Genomic DNA, 21,547 nt, shown 5'->3' with positions numbered 1-21,547 from the left:
CTGGAGTTGCCACTGCAGTGGCTTGGGCTGCTGCTGTGGTGCAGGGTCCACCCCTGGTCCAGGAACTCCCAAAGACTGCGAGTACAGACAAAAAGGGACGGGTGGGGGAAAGGATTACATTTTTTTATAATGCAAACTTTTTGGTCTACCTTCCCCATCATTTGCACAATTTTTGCCAAGTCCAAACGTAATTTAAATGAGGTAGGTAGTTTCTCGCTATCCGTGCCTGCTTCGTCTCTGTGGTGACTGCCCAGGCTCGGCCATGAGCACTAGTGTCCCGTGCAGGGGGAGCGCCAAGTGCGGGCACCAGTGACGGCTGGAGCTCCTCAGTTGGCTATTTTCTCAATCTCGTCCAAATCATCCGTGTCCAGTCTTTCTATTTTCTTGTCTGGGGGAACCAAAGAGAATTCAAAGAGAGATCAACGTGGGGACACATGGAGACACACCCCCAAGGGAGGGGACAGCACAGCAGGGAGGGAGGAAACAGGTCCCCCGCCTAGGGACATGCCAGGCCTCTGGCCACAGTGGTCCTTCACGGAACCCCAGAGGCTTCCGGTGACTGAGCGAGGGACGTGGACGGCAAGGAGGGTCAGAGCCCCAGGCCCCTCAGCCTGGCCGGGGGGCGCTGTCGTTCAAGTCCCCGAGCCCCGAACTCTCCAGCTGTGCCCTTGGTGAGCTTCTGAGTTGGAGGGAAGGACAGGAGTGCGACGGGGACAAGGGCCTCTCTCGGGGCCCCGGGGAAACCTTCCCCCCGCCTCTACCCCCTTGCCCTCGGCCCTGTGAGGTGAGGGCCCGGTAGGGACACGGCTGGGGACTCACTGAAATGCTCCTGGATCCTGTTGAGGATGTTCATGCTGTGCTTGCTGTCCACCATGTTCACCGCCAGGCCCCTCTTGCCAAAGCGGCCGGTGCGCCCGATCCGGTGCAGGTAGGTCTCGTTGTCCGGGTTCCCGTCCTTGTCCACGGGCAGGTCAAAGTTGATGACGACGGACACCTGTTCGACATCGATTCCTGCACGAAGGACGGGGGGAGAGGAGAAAGGACGGGAGACAGAAATCACCGCCGCCCACCGTCAGGCCTACTCTCCCCAACCTCGGGTGGAAGGAGGGTCTGGGACAGGCCGGCTCTGGGCTTTGGACAAAGGGGCAGGTCGCAGAGCCCCCAGGGAGAGGACCGAACTTCAGCAGGTGCTGACCAAAGGCCAAGTCAGTCAGAGAGCCGCGGCTGGATACCAGCATCTGGAGAGCAGCTAAAGCCTTGCTGGGGCCCCAAGAGGAGCAGGTGCCCTTCTAAAGAGCCACCCGGTCAGGACGCCTGGCTTCTGTGAACATCCTCATCTGCTGAGGGAATCCAGACAGGCTCTCCGAGAAAACGCCGCCGCCCCCAAGCCCACGGGGTCGCCCCCAAACCACCGGAGCGCCCCGCACAGGGGGATCTCTCGCTCTACCCCGAGCCTGAGCCGGGCAGAGCCGCACACAATCTGTGCTCACCGCGGGCACACACGTTGGTGGTGACCAGAACCTTCTCTTTGCCCTCTCGGAAGCGCTCAATCACTGCAGCCCTCTGTTCCACCACCATTTCGCCACTCAGCAGAGCCACCTGGTGGCCTTCTTTTGAGAGCTCTGCTGCCAGCCAACTCGCTGTTTTGCGGGTCTGGGAGGGAGAAAACATTGGAGAAGTGAAAAGTATCTTAAGGAAAAAAAATTTTTTTGGTCTTTTTAGGGCTGCACCCACGGCACATAGAGGTTCCCAGGCTAGGAATCGAACTGCAGCTGTAGCCACCGGCCTAGGCAACAGCCACAGCAATGCAGGATCTGAGCCTCATCTGCGACCTACAACACAGCTCATAGCAACTCGGGAACCCTAACCCACTGAGCAAGGCCAGGGATCAAACCTACATCCCTATGGATACTAGTCAGATTCGTTTCCGCTGAGCCACGATGGGAACTCCATTAAGAAAAGATTTTTGATCTTGAAGACTCTACTAAAACTTAGCAGTAAAGAGTTAACTTCCCTAAAACTGTGAACATGATGTGATATAAAAGGAAGTAACCTGTCACCTGGGTGATAATCTCTGAAAACTACTTAACTTTTACATAATACCAAGGGGGGAAGATCAGAGAAATTCTAAAGACTACTATTAGCCTGGTCTCTTCAAGAAAGGAGGTGTCCTGATATGAACAACTGACTTTATTTTTTAATTTTTAAAATTTTTTGGCCACACCCATGGCACATGGAAGTTCCAGAGCCAAGGATCAAACCCAGGCCATTGCAGTGACCCAAACCATAACAGTGACAACTTAATTCACTGTGTGACAAGGGAACTCCTAAAAGAAATTTTTTTAATTTACAAGTATTCCAGTATCACAGCTAAGAGCTATCTTATTCTTGAGTCCCTTAACAGCATTTTGATGTTTTCTTCAGTGATCTTAAGTACTTAATCCTGAAGAAAATTTCTGGCTATTATAAACAGGTCTACATGTTTGTGTTTGAGATTGGAAAGTTACTTCTTTTCTATTAATTTTCTAACCATCTTGTTTAGTTTCTTTTTTTCTACAAATATCAGTTAATCCACTTGTGTTTTCGAATATATAACCTACAAATAATATAAAGTCCACGGGGCTCTATGCTTAGACTTTGCATATACCTCAGAATACTAAGAAATTGTTTTTTACATCTTCATCACAAACCATTGCCTTTCCATCCAGCAGAGAGGCTGGGGGCGGGGCCACACCCTTCATGGAGCTCCACCCCCCACAGGCCTCTCCCTCCTGCTGCTGCTGCTGCTGCTGCTGGTGCTGCTGCTGCTGGTGCTACTCACATGGCAGAAGATCATGGCTTGAGCAATGGTGATGGCTCCGTACAGGTTACACAAGGCCTGGAACTTCTCGTCTCTGTTATTGCACAGGACATAATACTGCTTGATGGTGTCCAGTGTCTCCTCCTCACGCTTCAGTTTGATGATATTTGGGTCTGGGACCACTTTCTGGGCAAACTTCCAGACAGAGTCTTCGAAGGTGGCAGAGAAAAGCAGCATCTGGCAGTTTCTGGGCAGCATCCTGCAAGGGAGGGCCCAGGTGTTGGGCATGACCCCGACCGAGCGTTTCTCTGGAAGGAACAGGAGCACAGCCTCCCCCAGCTTGGGGATCTACGTCCCCAGGAGGGTGGCACATCGAGGAGCAGGTGTGGGGCAGGCCCGGGTGGTGTTAGGAGTCCCCTAAGTCTCCTTCCTCAGCCCAGGCTGGGGGTATGGTCATTTCTGACATGGAATGGGCCTCAAACCGGATGCCCCTGAAAGCAGTAAGCACCTAGCTGGAGCAAGAAGAGGAGTGTGAAGTGAAAGGAGAAGAGGCTGCAGATCAGGAGGCTGAGGAGAAGTTCCTCCTGGCCCAAGAGCTCCTACCTCTGGATGCGGATGCTCTGGTCTTGGTGGCCCTGAGTAGCTATCATCACGTCTGCCTCATCCAGAACAAACACCTTGATCTTCTTGGGGTCAATGAACTTGAGCTTGGAGCACCAGTCCAGAACGGTCCCAGGGGTGCCAATGACAATGTGCTCACTGATCTTCTGACCTCTTTCCACTGTGGAGACAAGATGTATTCCGTGAGTATTTCCATAGCTAAACCAGTTTTGGAAGTCAAAGCCTTGCCCATTCTTCCACAGCTAGAAGAAGTTAATTCCAGATGTCAAAACATAGGAGTATTACCCAAGAGTTTTGTGTTCTATAAAAGGGGTTTAACCACACCTATCCCATTGCATTGTTTTCAGGATTAAATGTGTACCCACCCTGATTGTTAGTTTCCCCTTTCCTATCGTCTGCTGTAGTTCACCATCATGCAGTTCTTTTTCGTTAGCATTACTCATTCTTCTAATACCATCCCTTCACTCACAGTTCACTGATTTCCTTGTAAAGTGGTAGATCTGAGTCCTAGAATACTGGCCCAATGATTTTGATTTGTTTGACATTCTAATTGTGTAGACATTTTTTTCTAGGTACAAGTTCTCTTTGATTTACTTTTTTTGTGTCTTTTTCTAGGGCCGAACCCATGGCATATGGAGGTTCCCAGGCTAGGTGTCTAATCAGAACTATAACCGCCAGCCTACGCCACAGCCACAGCAAATCGGGATCCGAGCCAGGTCTGTGACCTACACCTCAGCTCACGACAATACAAGATCCTTAATCCACTGAGTGAGGCCAGGGATCGAACCTGCAACCTCATGGTTCCTAGTTAGATTCGTTAACCACTGAGCCACGACGGGAACTCCCAAGTTCTCTTTGATTTAAAAAACATATTACTCTTAAATTCTAGCTGGTGGGAGCTGAAATGATACAGCCATCTAACAAAATTACTAATGCATACTCACATTTATTGCCTCGAACAGCATAAGCAAGCTTTAGTTCAGGGTGAAATTTGCCCATCTGCTCAATTACTTTTCCTGTTTGAAGCGCCAGTTCATATGTTGGGGAGAGGCACAGACACTGACAGGCAGATCACAGAGGATGAATTTAGGAGAGCCTCGTAGTAACAGACAACAAGCTCTAAAGCAACAAGTATACTGATGTCATTACCACTTGAATAGGCAACCAGGCCCACTTGTCAGTTGCAAATGGTAGCCTTCTGTATGGAGCCTTCCCTGGCTTGGCAGATGCCTTCAGAAGCCACTGTTTAAGGGTGCTGCTTCCAAATTAATTCTACCCACATCAGGGCCTGGTGTGCTACTGGGCTCTGCGTGAGCAACTTTGAGGCATCAGAAGCATTCAGGCTCCACCAGGGGCACCCTCCTCAAACCCCACCAGATGGCGCTGCCCTTCTCAGTTCAAGCCAGCCAAGGCCCCAGGATTCCCCAGCTCTCACCTGGGGGTATCTCTCTGCTGGTTCCACCCGGCTGAGCATGGCCAGGACGAAGGCAGCTGTTTTACCTGTACCAGACTGAGACTGGGCAATCAGGTTCTGTGGGCTGAATCAAAGAAGAGCAGAAATGAAAATTATATTGGTTAAAAAAAAATCAACTGTCCAAATGTTCTTTCTGGGTGGTATGAATAGGAGTTTTCCTTTTTTTTGTCTTTTTGCCATTTCTTAGGCTGCTCCCACGGCATATGGAGTTTCCCAGGCTAGGGGTCTAATTGGAGCTGTAGCTGCCAGCCTACGCCAGAGCCACAGCAACGCAGGATCTGAGCCAGGTCTGCGACCTACACCACAGCTCATGGCGACTCTGGATCCTGTGCCACGACGGGAACTCCGAATTTTCCTCTTTATGCGTCTATTATCCAGGTTTTCTTTTTCTATTTTTTGGCCACACCCATGGCATGTGGAAGTTCCTGGGCCAGGGATCAAATCCATACCATAGTTATGACCTGAGGCACAGCTACGCCAACGCTTGATCCTTAATATGGTGTGCCACGTAGGAACTTCCTATTATCCAGGTTTTCTACATTGAGCACAATGATAATTTTTTATATATTGTTTAAAAACCTGCTTAAGTATTAAGGGAAATGAAGATTCCTTTAGATAGGCTCAACAAAGAAATCCTCAGACTCTAACACAGCCAGAGTGCCCTGGTTTTGCAACCCCAAGGGGCCCATAGAAATTGACTGCAGAGTAAGATCTACCCAGACAAATCCCTGGGACATTTTCTGCTGAGCCATAATGTGTCTCCAGGACGTGGCTGCTTCTGTGCATTACCTCGTCTCATCTTTTATGGAAAGTATTAAGATATCAAGTCAAATGCTTTAGAGGGAACGTCCACATTTTGCTTCATGTAACCCAATGTTGTGGAAATAAGTGGCATTATATCAGTAAAGATAATACTAATAATAATAATAGGAGTTCCCGTTGTGGCACAAGAGGATTGGTGGTGTCTTGGAAGAACTAGGATGCAGGTTTGATTCCTGGCTCAGCACAATGGGTTAAGGATCTAGCATAGCCACAGCTGTGGTATAGGTCGCATTTGTGGCTTGGATCTGACCCGTGACCCTGCAACTCCAATATGCTGTGAGTTGGCAGAAAAAAAAAAAAAAAGAAACTGAATGAAAAACGTTGTTACATAAAGTATGATACTGTTTATCTCAGGTTTAAAGATATGTACCCTTTAGATCCTTAGGAATACACAGATATGTAGTAAAGGATAAAGAAACATGAAAGAATGACCACCCACTTCAAGATGACACTCATCTGCGTGGGGGAGGGGGCTGAGAATGGAGAGAGCTACTCGGGGGCTTCAAATGTCAGCTAGAATAACAAAGCTTTCTCTCTCGGCAGGATTGGGTTACTGAGATGTTCCTGGTATTGCTCCTGAAACCTTTTTGCAGATCTCAAAAATCTCAAAAGAATTTTTTTTCTTGCTTTTGCTTTTTGAGGGCCAAAATTATTTTTTTAAATATAGTTTTAAAGGAGTTCCTGTCATGGCTCAGCAGTAACGAACCTGACTAGTATCTATGAGGGTTTGGGTTTGATCCCTGGCCTCGCTCAATGGGTTAAGGATCCGGCATTGCCGTGACCTGTGGTGCAGGTTGCAGATGCGGCTTGGATCCCACATTCCTGTGGCTGTGGCATAGGCTGGCAGCTGTAGTTCTAATTGGATCCCTAGCCTGGGAACTTCCATATGCCACATGCCACAGGTACAGCCCTAAAAAGAAAAAAGAAAAAAAAAAGTTTTAAAAACTGCACAAAATAGGAGTTCCCGTCGTGGAGCAGTGGTTAACGAATCCGACTAGGAACCATGAGGTTGTGGGTTTGGTCCCTGGCCTTGCTCAGTGGGTTAAGGATCCAGCATTGCCATGAGCTGTGGTGTAGGTTGCAGACGCGGCTCGGATCCCGCGTTGCTGTGGCTCTGGCGTAGGCTGGCAGCTACAGCTCCGATTCGACCCCTAGCCTGGGAACCTCCATATTCCGTGGGAGCGGTCCAAGAAATGGCAAAAAGACAAAAAAAAAAAAAAACTGCACAAAATAACAGCACTAACTGTATCAGTTCTTATTAAGTGGAAAGGGCAGAAACTGTACTGAATTGCATTTGACTATCTCTGCATCTGTCCAAGCTGTTTCCCTATAGAAGCATGTTGCCTCTAAAGGCCCATCCTGTGCTCAAGAACACTACAGCTCTTGGTGGAAGACGTTAAACTCAATTCTGAAGAGGTGCACTGGGTCTGTATACTTACGGCTCAGCAAGCATCATGGGTAACGCATTCTCTTGTATCTTGGATGGTCGATTGAAGCCCATGGCATAGACTCCCTGGAGAAGCTGTGGTTTCCTAAAGAGGCCAGGGAGAGAAAGGATGGATTCCTAGTTGTTGAAATTGTTTGAAGGGCCTAGAATTTTATTTTTCCCTATAGCTACTAAAGAATAATACTGCCTATCTCTGTCAGATATATTTTCCCATGCCTTAAAAATATATATCTAAAACAAAACAAAACCAACATCTTCCTCTACTAAGTCAGAATCTGAAACTATTATGCAATTTATAAAATCCAGGCTAGTTTCCTTTCTTGAAGAAATTCATCTTTTCAGGAGACCCACAGATTTCATTGGCCTTGGATGACAAGCATTCCCTGGATACTGTAAGAATGGTACTTATTAATTCACAGAATAAAATAAATTACAAAAGATATATCTAAAAATAAACGCTGCTTACTACAGTGCTAAGATAAGGAAGTCCCTTTAGAGAATGGTATTTTGGTTTCATTTGAGGATGCTCCAATTGAGCCACAGTCATTTTGTATTCCCTGGGCCTTCCAGAGCCAGTTGTGCAAGAACTCAGGAAAATGGAGAGGTAGAAAACGGATTTAGCCAGTTTCTAGTAAATAGGTAAAAGGAATTCAGTATTATACTGAACTTCACAAATGGTCAGATTTACTTAGTATGTCCAGTCAAAATCAAGACTAGAGAAGCACCAACTTCTTGTATAAATAGATACACAACAACTATCAGTTAAAGTTGCTCTTACGGCACATTTATTTACGCTTTTTATTTTTTCCATTATAGCTGATTTACAATTATAGCACATTTACAATAAGCTCTCTGCTACCTCTAAATTGACAAGATGTTAAGCAAAAATCACACCAGATTGTTTCTGAGAAAAGTCAAACCAAGTAAAGACTGTTCTCTAAGCCTTCCTTACAGTTTAACACGCTCTCTAAAAGGCAATTCTTCTGGCACATGGTGGTTTTCAGACACAAAGAACTTGGAAAAGTAACATACTTCCATTTGGAAGAAAAGGATGTGAAGCTTAACAGATTCTGGTTTGATTGCCAAGGAAACAAAAGTCACTACTAAAAGAGGACTCGGTGATCCAAAAACTTTCAGTGGCTCATTATTTTTCTTTTATCTTGAAGATCTTTTCAGTACAAATGAGACCAAGTGTATTAGGTGACCTAGGTTTTGTTCGTTTCCTTTGGCTACTAACAATTAAATCAGAAAGAACTTGCTTTTTCAAAGAGGAATTCATCACTGGTTGACTTGAGAGGTCCAGGTCTTAAATGAAAGGAACTTAGGAAAAAAAACAAAACACCGATACTTGGAAAAGCAAACTGTCATAGCACATCTAGCTGCCCTGACAGTTTATGAACAGAAACAGAGATGACAGATTTGCTGAAAAAAACACCCTTGACAGAGAAAATACACATAGAAAAGTAAAACTTCCTGAATATATTGAAAAAGCCAAACTTTAAAAACCTTGTTCTTAGTTATTGCTTCATTAACAACTTGATTTGGTTCTTGTTACCTCTTTTATCTTAGTTTTTATTTTATTTATTTTTTTAAGTGCCGCACCTGTGGCATATGGAAGTTCCCAGGCCAAGGCAATGATGGACCCTTTTAACCCACTCTAAGGGATGGAAATGCAACTTGCATCTCTGCAGCAACCCGGGCCACAGCAGTCAGATTCTTAACCCACTGTGCCACAGTGGGAACTCCAGCTCTATTTTAGGTGTCTCTTACTCTAAAGCAGTGGCAAGAGTTGGCAGGAATGTGGCCCCAATTTGCCCACAGAGGGCATAAGATAGATTTTGCTGAATAAAGGCAAGGAATCCATTTCATCCAGCACTTTGTTTTTCACAGCTTTTCTATGATTTGGGTCCTGGTAGGCAGCAAGAATGATACTATGGTTTGTGTTACTCATAGCACCCAGCACAGTGTCATGTACATAAACCAATGACCCGTAAATACCTCTTTACTAACTTACTGAAGTAAACAAAAAACTTGGTACGAAATTACATGTTTAAAATAAAGACATGTTTGGAGTTTCCACCGTGGAGCACTGGGCTAAGAATCTGAGTTTCCCCTGTGATACAACAGGATCAGCAGTATCTCTGGAGCACTAAGATGCAGGTTTAATCCCAGCCTGGCACAGCAGGTTAAGGAGCCAGCATTGCTGCAGCTGCAGCATACACAGCAAATGCAGGTGGGATCTGATCCCTGACCCGGAAACTCCGTATGGGGCAAGGAGGCCAAAAAAGAAAAAGAGAAAAAAAAAGAATCTAACTACAGTACCATACGCCACTGTGGAGGTACAGGTTCAATTCCTGGCCCGACACAGCGGGTTAAGGGATCTGGTGCTGCCACAGCTTTGGCACAGGTCACAGCTGTGACTCAGATTCAATCCCTAGCCCAGGAACTTTTAATAAGCCACAGGTGCAATCATAAAAAAATAAAATAAATAAGGACAAGTTAGAAGTCATTCTTAGGACAAAGTACCATAAATGTGCACCCTTAAGACTTCCTTAATTCTGGGTTCTGGATTTGGGTTTTTTTTTTTTTTTTTTGCTTTTTTGCTTTTTAGAGCTATACCTACAGCATATGGAGGTTCCCAGGCTAGGGGTCTAATCGGAGCTACAGCTGTCAGCCACAGCCACAGCCACATCAGATCTGAGCCTTGTCTGCGACCTACACCATAGCTCACGGCAATGCTCAATCCTTAATCCACTGAGCGAGGCCAGGGATGGAACCCTCAACCTCATGGTTCCTAGAGAGATTTGTTTCCGCTGTGCCACAACAGGAACTCCCTGGGTTCCGGATTTTTAAAAAAATTCTGGAATACTGAAGGCTGCTTTCCACTCTAGGTACTGGGAATCCTACACAGGCTTTTTGGACAGATTTTATAAAAGCAGATAAACTGTTCTTAACACTGTAAACCCTATAGTCTAACAAAAGGGCTTACCTAATAAGAAATGTTCCTGACATCCAGAAATCACCTGTCAGCCAATATTTTATTGAAAGTTCTAAGAGCATAAAAGAAAAAAGACTTTCAGCTATGATGAATAAATTTGCGGCATTTAAAAATCCCTACCAAGAGGAGAATTGGGTAGCTGAGAGACAAGGATGGGAGGGAGACCATCACTTTTTCATACTTTTAAACTTTTGAATCGTGTGAATTATCAACTAGTCAAAGAAAGGAAATAATACATCAAGATTTAAAAAAAATAAAAGTAGAACATAAAATTTCCACAAGACCTCAGAGAAGCTAAATCTTACAAAGGAGGGACTAGCAAGGAATAGCTGTTCAAAGAAATGGATACTCACAGTCGAAGCTCCTCAAAGGACTTCACTGAGTACAGCGGGGAGTTGGGATCCCGCTGCAGGACTTCCACCTGGTTGGTGTTATCGACAAGGTTGCTTCTGATCAGCTTGTTGAGTAAGGACTGGGCAGCTCTGTCCTCTGTCAGCAAAAAACCAGTAGACCTTTATACTTCAGGCAAACCCCACCCTTGTGAAACCTCTCTCCCCATGTCTGCACCCACCCTAGGGTGGCCCAGCAAGGGGGGAGGAAAACACAATCACACCCTTAAGGTCTTGAAACTCTTTTTTTTTTTCTTTTTTGCTTTCTATGGCCGCATCCGCAGCATACGGGGGTTCCCAGGCTAGGGAACCTCCACAGCCACAGCCACATGGGATCTGAGCCACCTCTGTGACCTACACCACAGCTCACAGCAACACCAGATCCTTAACCCACTGAGCGGGGCCAGGGATTGAACCCACAACCTCATGGTTCCTAGTCAGATTCGTTTCTGCTGTGCCACGACAGGAACTCCCAGGTCTTGACCGCTGGACTCAAGCAGGCCTTAAGTTGCCTGGCAAGTCTTTACAGTTCTATATGCCACCCACCCACACTTCTCTCTTCCACGCCTAACCCCTCCACATTCTCACTCATCTGATGACCCTGCTACTCACTTCGCTGAGAAATGAACAAAATCAGAAGCATCTTCACACACTGCTGTGACAACAGACACACCTACCTGCGCTGGAGTGCATGCCCTGCACCTTCCCTGCTGTAACTGAAGACGGACAGCTATGCCCCGGAGGCTAACCCCCTACTTGTACAAAAGGCCCCATCCCTCTTGCCAACAAAGATATTTCTCCCAGCAATGACCCGTCTCCCCCTTGACTGGATGATTGCCACAAGCATGTATGTTTTAACAACTCCCATCATAATCTCCTTCCTTCTTTACCCCATGTCCCCATCCAGTTACTTCCCCGATGCTCTGCTCCTCTTTATGGAACATTCCCTGACAGGGCTGTATATACTCACATCTCCATTTCCTCTTCTCCCCTTCTCTGCGGAATATATACTAAATAGGTTTTTTTTGGCCATGCCTGCCACTTGTGCAAGTTCCTAGGCCAGGGATCAAACTCGTACCACAGCAGTGACAACACTGGATCCTTAACCCACTGAGTCACCAGGGGACTCCTTGAATAGGTTGTTAAATTTAACCTCAGGGAGTTCCCATTGTGGCTCAGCGGGTTAAGAACCCCACATAGTGTCTATGAGGATGCTAGTTTGATCCCTGGCATCACTCAGTGGGTTAAGGATCTGGTATTGTTGTAAGCGGCAGTGTAGGCTGCAGATGCAGCTCAGATCTAGCATTGCTGTGGCTGTGGTGTAGGCTGGCAGCTACAGATCCAATTCAACCCCTAGCCTGGGAACTTCCATATACCATGGATATGGCCCTAAAAAGAAAAAAATAAATTTAACCTCCCCACTTGACCGCAATAGCCCTTTCCAAGCTCATCAGTGATTCCTACACTCTAAATCAACCAAATGAGGAGTTCCCATTGTGGCGCAGAAGAAACAAATCTGACCAGGAAACCTGAGGTTGCAGGTTCGATCCCTGGCCCCACTCAGTGAGTTAAGGATCTGGCGTTGCCGTGAGCTGTGGTGTAGGTCACAGATGAGGCCCAGATCCTGCACTGCTGTGGCTGTGACAAAGACCAGCAGCTGTAGCTCCAATTTGCCCCCTAGCCTGGGAACCTCCGTATGCCGCTGGTACAGCCCTAAAAAGCAAAATAAATAAATAAATAAATATAAATTAAAAAAAAAAGAAAAGAAAAATATTTCATGGAAAACATTAAAAATAATAATAAATCAACCAAATGGTCAATTTTTAGCTCTCTTAACCAACTCATTACTTACATATTACTCCCTACTTCTGAAACACTCCCTTCTTCTGGTTTCTAGGCTACCACTCTCTTTGGCTTCTCCTTTGATCTCAATCTCATTGCTGATTCCTCTCATCTCCTTGTTCTTGTAACTCAGAGTGCCTCTGGCTCCAGAGAGGCGTTTCATGTCTTGGGTGATGCTATGTTTCTTGCTATAGGGTTTCAAAGAGTAGTTACCTTTCTCTTCTTCATCTGTTTTCTCTGGAGTGGAACTGGCTTTGATAACACCTACACAAGAAAACAGTTATCATAATCAGAAAGGCAAGTATCAATCCACTCAAAAGACTGGCTAAGATAAACATCAAACCTTATTTAAGTGATCAAAATGTAAATATTTGGTGTTTCTTTATGTTTAACAGATTTTCATTCCTAAGAAGTTTAGTGCATAAGAAAATTTCATGTTTCTAAAAATACTGGCTGACTTCAAAGTGATCAAAATATGTCATTGCTGATTTACTTATCCTAATTTAAAATACAGCATTGGGAGTTCCCGTTGTGGTTTGGTGGTAACGATTCCAACTAGTATCCATGAGGACGCAGGTTCAATGCCTGGCCTTGCTCAGTGGGTTAAGGATCCGGTGTTGCCATGAACTGTGGTGTAGGTTACAGATTCGGCTCAGATCCTCTGTTGCTGTGTTTGTGGTGTAGGCTGGTGGCTATAGCTCTGATTGGACCCCTAGCCTGGGAACTTCCATATGCCACGTGTGGGTCCCTAAAGAGGAAAAAAAAAACACCAACAAACAAACCAAAAACCAAAACAACAGCATTTTGGTAGCAGACAAAATTAGAAGTGAGAAAGAAAACAGATGTATTAAAAGTTAAAAGGAAGAAATAAAATGATGACTTTGTGGAGAATATATGATTGTAAACCCATAGGACTAAGAGTATCAACTTAAAAATGACTACAGGAGCTCACACTGTGGTGCAACAGCATTGGCAGTGTCTTGGGAGAGCTGGGACGTGGCTTCGATCCTGGCCTGGCACAGTGGGTTAGGGAGCTGTCATTGCTGCAGCTGAGGCTTAGGTTGAGATTATGGCTCAGATCTGATCCCTTGCCCAGTGGCCTGGGCACTCTATATGCTGTGGGGCAGCAAAAAAAAAAAAAAAAAAAACCCACAAAACAAGATATCTCAGTAAAAAAATAAAAGAGCTAGGTACAAAATAAACAGAGAGCACTAGCTTTTATAAATACACAGATATAAATGAAAAAAATCATATTTATAAGAGCAACTAAAAACATAAAATGCCACAACTGGAACTAGACTAGTTATAAAAAAAATGTGAGACTTATATGAAGAAAACTTTAAAACACTCATAAAATAATGCAAAGAGATAAAGCTAAGAAAACCATAAATAGTTTAATAATGGAACTCAATCCAAAAGAAGGCAGGAAAAGGGGCAGAAAAACAAAATAGGGGAAAAACAGAAATCAAACAGAAAAATAGCTAACCTAAACCCAACTACATCAATAATCACATTAAATGTAAATGGAGAAAATACTGAAACTAAAAGACAGATTATTAGAATGGATAAAAAAGCAAGATCCAACTATTAGCTGTCTACAAAAGGCACACCTTACTATTTATTTATTTAACTGAAGTATAGTTGATTTACAGTAGTATATTAATGTCAGTTATACAACACAATGATTCAAAGTTTTTACAGACTATACTCCTACAGGAGGCACATCTTAAATATAAAGATAGGTGTTGCCTTGTGGTACAGCAGGTAAAGGAGCTGACATTGTCTCTGTAGTGGCTCAGGTTGCTACTGTGGCAAAGATTCAACCCCTGGCCAGGGAACTTCTGCATGCCATGGGTGTGGCCATTTAAAAAGAAAAAAAAAAAAAAGACACCAGTAAGTTGAAAGTCAGCAGATGGAAAGAGATACATCATGCAACCACTAAGCATACGAAGGCTGGAGTGGCTCAAGTAATGCAGATTTTAAGACCAAAAGCACCACCAGATAAAGCAGGATATTTTAAATAAAAGGGTCTGATTATCAAGAGAAATAAATGTCATATACCTGGCAAGAGATCTACAAAACACCGGAGGCCAAAACTGACAAAATTAAAGAGAGAAATAGACTATTCCATAATTGCAGTTTGAAATTTTAACACTTCTCTTTCAACAACTGAAAGAACTAGACCACAAAGCAAAGAAACAAAAAATCAAGATATAAAGATCTGAGCAACACTATCAATAACATTGGCCTAATTGACATTTAACGGACACTATACCCCATAAATGCAGAATTATATTTGATGGTTTCTGATCAAAATGCAATTATAGCAGTTCCCACTGTGGCTTAGTGGTAACAAACATTGACTAGTATCCATGAGGATGCAGGTTCAATCCCTGGCCCTGTTCAGCGGGTTAAGGATCCAGAGTTGCCTTAAGCTGCAGATGCAACTTAGAGCTGGCATTGCTGTGGCTGTAGTATAGCTGGCAGGTGCAGCACCAATCTGACCCCTACCCACGGAACTTCCATATGCCATGGCCTTAAAAAGACAACCCCCCCCAAAAAAAAACCCCAGTTATATTAAAAATTAATAAGATATTTAGAACCTACCCCCCAATATTTAGAAATTAAACAACACACTTCTAAATTATCCATGACCAGAGTTCCTGTTGTGGGTCAGTGGTAACAAAACTAATATCCACGAGGATGCAGATTCGATCCCTGGCCTTGCTCAGTTGGTTAGAGATCTGGCGTTGCTGTGTGCTGTGGTGTAGGTCGCAGACACAGCTTAGATCCAGTGTTGCTGTGGCTGTGGTGTAGTCTGGCGGCTACAGTTCCGATTTGACCCCTAGCCTGGGAACCTCCATATGCTGCAGGTGTGGCCCTAAAAAGCAAAAAAAGAAAAAAAGAAATCAATAACATAAAAGACAAACACTGAAGAAAATTAACACTGCCTTGAAAAGCTAAAAAAGAAAAACAAAAATTTTAAGTCTTTAGGTAGACTCATAAATAAGAGAAAGAACATACCACCAGTAATAGAAATGAAAGAGGGAATATCACATATTCTATGGTCATTAAAATATTCCTAAAGGACTTCCCTGGTAGCTTAGTCATTAAGGATTCAGTGTTGTCACTACTGTGGCTTAAGTTTGATCCCTGGTCCAGAAAGCTTGGGCATGGCCAACAAAACAAAGCAAAACAAAACAAAAAACCCCAAACAAAAGAACAAAAAACAAAACAAAAAAAAAACCCCCCAAAACCTAAAGGTCACAAAAATGGATTTGGAAAAAATGGGAAGACATGGCATAATTTTTATAAACTCAGTAGCCCACAGATGTTAAGTTATAAATGCAACATGGTCACAGAAGAAATACCAAGATTCTTTTTCTTATAACAGTCAAGTTAATTCTAAAAGAATACATATGAAGGAGTTCCCTGGTGGTGCAGTGGATTAAGGACAGAGTTGTAATTGCTGTGGCTTGGGTTCGATCCCTGGCCTGGGAACTTCTGCATGCCATGGGCACAGCCAAAAAAAAAAAAAAAAAAAAGAAGAAGAAGAAGAAGAATACATAGGGAAAATAGGGAAGAAAAGTCAGGAAGACTCTAAAAAGATCACCGAGTTGGGGTCCCCACTCACAGATATTAAAGCATGTCATAATACTCCAGCAATGAGGAACATGGTACTGGTACATGAATATGTGAAAGAAACTTGATATGATAGATGAGTAAACAGAGTTTAGTATACTGGATAGGTGGATCTTAAACTAGAGAGAAAAAATGAAATATTACAAAAGTGGCAATGAAAGAAATTATAGTCATCTTGAAATTAAAAGGTGAAACATTCTAGAGAAAACACTTTGTATCCAAACCTCACAATTCATACCACGAAAAATTCCAAAAGGATCAAAGACTGAACTATGAAAACTGACTCAAAACCCAGACACAATCATGTAAAAGACTGAAACATCTGGCTATGTAAAAATGTTTGCAGAGCAAAAATACACAAGAAAAATGTCAAAAGACAAACAAAACTGGTAAAAGCATTAGCAACTTCTACTGGAGTTAAAATATGAAGTACTGGTAACTTCTATCACCACATGTATATTTTTTTAGGGCCGCACTTGCAGCACATGGAAGTTCCCAGGCTAGGGGAGCTACAGCTGTTGGCCTATAGCATAGCTCATGGCAATGCTGGATCCTTAACCCACTGAGCAAGGCCAGGAATTGAACCCTCGTCCTCATGGATACTAGTCGGGGTTTGTGAATCACTGAGCCATGATGGGAACTCCCTATCACAATCTTAGAGTATGAAGTTCTTTGTATTTAGAAAAAAGACAAAAAGCTTAATAGAAAAAGAAATACAAACTCCTTTAAACTTATGAAAATATTCAAACTTACTCATGAAACACAAATTAAAATGTATTACACTGATCTACCACTTTTTACCTATGAGATTTTTTGATGAAGTATTTTGTGGTGAGGCTATAGGGAAACACTCTCATGCTTTACTGATAGAAGTATAAATTGGTATAATGCTTACAAGAGGGGGTACTGTGAACATACTGATAAACACTGCAAATGCATATACCTTTGACCATGGATATCCATTTGGGGTAATTTATATTTGCATACACATATGGTTGTGCCATGAAGCACTGTTTACAACTGCAAAAGAATGTGACCAAACCAACTATCTGTCAAAAGATGACTGGTTAGGGAGTTCCCATCCTGGCACAACGGCAACGAATCCGGCTAGGAACCATGAGGTTGCGGGTTCGATCCCTGGCCTTGGTCTGTGGGTTAAGCATCTGGCATTGCCATGAGCTATGCTGTAGGTCGCAGACGCAGCTCGGATCTGGTGTTGCTGTGGCTCTGGTGTAGCCTGGCAGCTACAGCTCCGATTAGACCCCTAGCCTGGGAACCTCCATATGTCGAGGGAACAGCCCTAGAAAAGGCAAAAAGACAAAAATAAATAAATAAATAAATAAATAAATAAATAAATAAGTAAGTAAATGGGGACTTCTGGACATAGATATGCACAAGGGGAGACCACCACGTGAAGATGAAGGCCGAGACTGGCAGAGGTGTTGATGGCAGAGATTCCTACAAGCCAAGGAATGCCAAAGATGGCCAGCAAACCATCAGAAGCTGGGAAGAGGCACAGACTAGACTGTTCCTTACAACATTCAGAAGGAACTAACGCACCTGACACCTCGATCTCACACTTCTGGCCTCCAGAAATGAGACAATAAATTTCTGTTATTAAACCACCTAGTTTGTGATACTTTGTTACAAAAGCTCTAGCAAACTAATACAGGTGGGGAGTGGAATCTGGGTAAATGGTGATCCAGGATGGGAAGGAGGCCTTTCAACTGCCTATAATTTCTGAAATTTGAACCCAGATTAACCTTTCAAAAAACTAAATTAGAGAGTTCCTGTCACGGCTCAGTGGTAACAAACCTGGCTAGTATCCACGGGGACTCAGGTTTGATCTTTGGCCTTGATCAGGGAGTTAAGGATCTGGCGTTGCTGTGGCTATGGTGTAGGACGGCAGCTGCAGCTCCAATTCGACCCCTAGCCTGGGAACTTCCCTATGCCATGGTGCGGCCCTAAAAAGTCAAGGAAAAAAAAAAAACCTAAATAAAAAAAAGTAAACATTTTTAAGTGAACAGTGACTGTACAATCCAATAGTGAGTCTTGACTTTTTTTTTGTCTTTTTTTTCTTTTCAGGGGCCACACCCGCGGCATATGGAGGTTCCCAGGCTAGGGGTCTAATCGGAGCTACAGCTACTGGCCTATACCACAGCCAGAGCAACATGGGATCCGAGCCACGTCTGCAACCTACACCACAGCTCACAGCAATGCTGGATCTCTAACCCACTGAGCAAGGCCAGGAATCAAACCCGCAACCTCATGGTTACTAGTTGGGTTCATTAACCACTGAGCCACGACGGGAACTTCAGAGTCTTGATTTTAAGGAGTCAGAAGCCAGGTAAAATATGGAAAACTAATCTATCCTGATCAGTAATGAAACTGAATTTACTTGCTTTCAAATCAGGTGCTGACATGCGGCAAATATGCTAAATGAAAGCTCCTTTCCACATTGTCACTAAGAGCGCAGAGCAGAAATGCACATGTAGCTTGTAGTTACTCACCATTGGTATCTGGTTTGATTTTCTCTTCCTTAATCTGCAAATTACTCATCTGAATGGGAATAAAAGGAAACACTTAAGAGCAGAGATATTTGGTAACTGAATACTTGAATTACAACTGATCCTTTCTATTTCATACACCAGTTCTGAACTTCAAGGGTCCACTTATTCGTGGATATATACTACAGTATTACTCAACCCATGGCTGGCTGAATCCGAGGATTTGAGACCACATATACGGAGGAGCAATGTAAGTTATTTGGAGATTTTTGACTACAGGGTGAGTTGGGGGCTCATAACCCCCATATTGCTCAGGGGTCAAGTGCACTTATTAAGCTAATGTACACAAGTCTAAAATAAAAAAATGAGGGACGGTCTTACCCAACTACTAGGAAACAATGTTTTAAAACATCAACTTACACCAGCCACCCAATAAGCAGAGTGGTTAAAATCAGACACCAAGTATGTTTATATCTGTGTTAGCCATAATACCACAACTACATTAGGATTGTAGGTTTAAAAAGATTTGAAACCAATTCTCAGTCAACTGTCTTTTACGGAAGATCTGGTGCTAATATGAGATTTAAACTCTAGAGTACAGAATTATATCCTATATGCTACTTTTCGATTTATTTGTGGCTGTCAACTTTGTACATCTGACCTGATTCCTCTTGAACTCCAGTGCCATACTTCCATATATGCCTGATGGGTACTGTACAGAAAAGAGTTAACACAGCAGGTATGACTGCTATCCTCAGGAAGTCAGCTTGCAGAGCTGGCCCTTGGCTACTTGGATTTTGAGAGGCCTCCTACCATTCCCAGAACCGCTAAGGGGTTCACTATGTTTATAAAAACATGTGGTTTATGATGACATCTTTCCTACTGGGAGTCTGGAATTTTGGCACCTGCTAGGCAAAGAATGACTGTGTGATGGGCCCTCAATAAAAGCCCTGAGCACTGAGTCCCTAATAAGTTTCCCTGACAACACCTCATATGTATTGTTACAATCTGTGGCTAGAGGAATTAAGTGGAGTTTGTGACTCCAATGGGAGAGGACTCCTGAAAGCTTGTGCCTGGTTGCCTCTGGACTTTGCAACATGGGCCTTTTCTTTTTGCTAATGTTGCTTTTCATTGTAATAAATCATAGCTGGGAATACTTACATGCTGGGTCCTGTAAGCTCACCGCCCCACCCCCCGCTAGGAAATCACTGAACCTAGATACCTCCTGGTGACTCCCAACACAGGTACTTACCAAGTTGTCCTCCTTACCTCAAATTCACAACAGCCAAACCTGAACTCATCACTCTACATATCAAATCTGCCCTTCCTCCCACTCCTCCAATCCTGTTATTAGAACATTATTAATACTACCTGTGGGATCCAGGTTGCAAACAATAATCTTTGCCTTTATCTCCCTTCTCTTCTTTTTTCTAAATCTTTATACCTCCACAATTATATCTTGAATCTATCCCCTCACCTTCACTTTCACCATTCAATATTGGCCCTCTATCTCCAGGCTGTTAGAGTAACTTCCACAATTATCTCCTTTCTTTTAGATATCACTTCTAATATTCCATTCTTTGCAGTCCAATAAATCTTGCCAGCTCTCAAATCCAAACTTGTCAGTATCCTTAAAAATCCCAAACCAGCCAAATAAAGGCTGTCCTCTTTAAGTTCTTAGTTAAGGGCCAAAGTACACACTCTACATTATTTTCTACGCTCTTCCTACTACAACCCAATAGCCTTAAGCCGCAGCAAAAATGAGTTCTGACTTCTGTTCTCTATGGAAGTCCAGCACTTATGTGCATTCTAAACGGCTGTTCACTTTCATTTCCATCTTAATTATTCTCTACTATCCAGCACAAACGTAAACTTCTTCACAAGGAATTTCTCTGATTTTCCTACTCATAAACATTCTCTCCCCACTCAGAGTTCATTTATTACATTTTTTCTCACCATTTTCACAGCACTTCTCACATTCTAGCCTTCCTAACGAGACTGAAAGCTTCTTTCCTGGATTTAGCCCATTTCAACTTTCTGCTGAGAAACTGAAAATCCTCCCAAAGCAATAAAGGATGACTGGAGAAGAAATGTAATTTAGAATTAAAAGGTTACATAAGATTTCAGACTACAAAAAACAAAAACAATCAGACAACCCTGTATTCTTAAAATCAATAGTCCATTACCACTAAACAGATGTAGCTTAGAGATAAGAACATAAAGTTACAGTTTCTAAACTATAATTACTTTCCCGTTGAATGGACTTTCATTCATTAATCAAAGAGCCAGTAATGACATTAAACGTCACTTCATACACCAATGAAACAATTTTGTAGTGCCTTCCCCCAACGTTTGCAACAGATCGAAACACTAAATATAAACCTGAATCTGTTATTCTGCAAAGTGCTACAAAATGCCAACAGTATTAAGCACACATCTAAAAAATGTTAGTAAGAGTAGCACAGAATCACTCCGAAAACAGATAAAAAAGAATCAGCATCTAAATGTGCCTTTTCCTTACAATCCTCACTTAGAAGAATGTGCAATGCAGGAAAAGAGCATACTGCCAGGGATAGATTTGCCATAGGATGAAAGTCTTTAACTGGCCCAGATCAAGAGAAAAGGCTCCATATGAGTCTCTCAGCCTTAGCCGAAAATCAGGCCTAAGATTCCCCGCAGCAAACCTTACGGGTGTGTGGGTCACGGGCCTGGCCAACTCAGGGAGCTCCCTGGACTCCAAAGAGGGTTTGCTTGGGCCCTATTACCCTGTCACGTTCGCCCCTGCTGGAGCTGAAGACACTAACCGACTTCACAGCCGCTTCCTGTTCGTCCACTGCCAGCGCCCACGAGTCTGTGGCCATTTTCCCGGACTTGGAAGGCCGACACGCGAAAACAACCACGGCAAGCGCAGCAGCACCAGACTTTATCCCGTTGGAGCGCGAGAACCACACTCTCGCGGACCGGAAGCGGCGGTGCGCGAAGGTGACGTCAGTTCCCGCCCGGCG

At 43.7% G+C, this 21,547-nt stretch overlaps 1 protein-coding gene and 1 long non-coding RNA gene across 3 annotated transcripts; one reads left to right on the top strand and one right to left on the bottom strand.

The window, feature by feature from the left end:
• Nucleotides 1–96: 96 nt before the first annotated feature.
• Nucleotides 97–21,509, bottom strand: DDX19A (DEAD-box helicase 19A). Of its 2 annotated transcripts, XM_047792692.1 has the most exons (12): nt 21,347–21,509; nt 18,546–18,594; nt 12,607–12,657; nt 10,516–10,651; nt 7,157–7,249; nt 4,857–4,959; nt 4,366–4,480; nt 3,404–3,581; nt 2,822–3,059; nt 1,491–1,653; nt 820–1,011; nt 97–388 (listed from the first exon to the last, which is right to left on the bottom strand). In XM_047792692.1, exons 1-12 carry the CDS (start codon nt 21,401–21,403, stop codon nt 327–329), a joined length of 1,437 nt encoding a protein of 478 aa, XP_047648648.1. In that variant the 5' UTR covers nt 21,404–21,509; the 3' UTR covers nt 97–326. The 2 variants fall into 2 exon arrangements, with proteins under 2 accessions (XP_047648648.1, XP_047648649.1); XM_047792693.1 differs by lacking the exons at nt 12,607–12,657; nt 18,546–18,594; nt 21,347–21,509 and adding an exon at nt 10,154–10,214 and having other exon boundaries at nt 10,516–10,656.
• LOC125133959 (uncharacterized) lies at nt 3,543–17,657 on the top strand. The gene is made up of 2 exons (XR_007136534.1): nt 3,543–3,603; nt 17,423–17,657. It is a non-coding gene; the product is annotated as an uncharacterized LOC125133959 (long non-coding RNA).
• Nucleotides 21,510–21,547: the final 38 nt, after the last annotated feature.

Source organism: Phacochoerus africanus, chromosome 8 (genome assembly GCF_016906955.1).
Source record: "Phacochoerus africanus isolate WHEZ1 chromosome 8, ROS_Pafr_v1, whole genome shotgun sequence".
Classification (NCBI taxonomy): Eukaryota; Metazoa; Chordata; class Mammalia; order Artiodactyla; family Suidae; genus Phacochoerus; species Phacochoerus africanus.
This window is presented reverse-complemented; position numbering and strand designations above follow the sequence as displayed.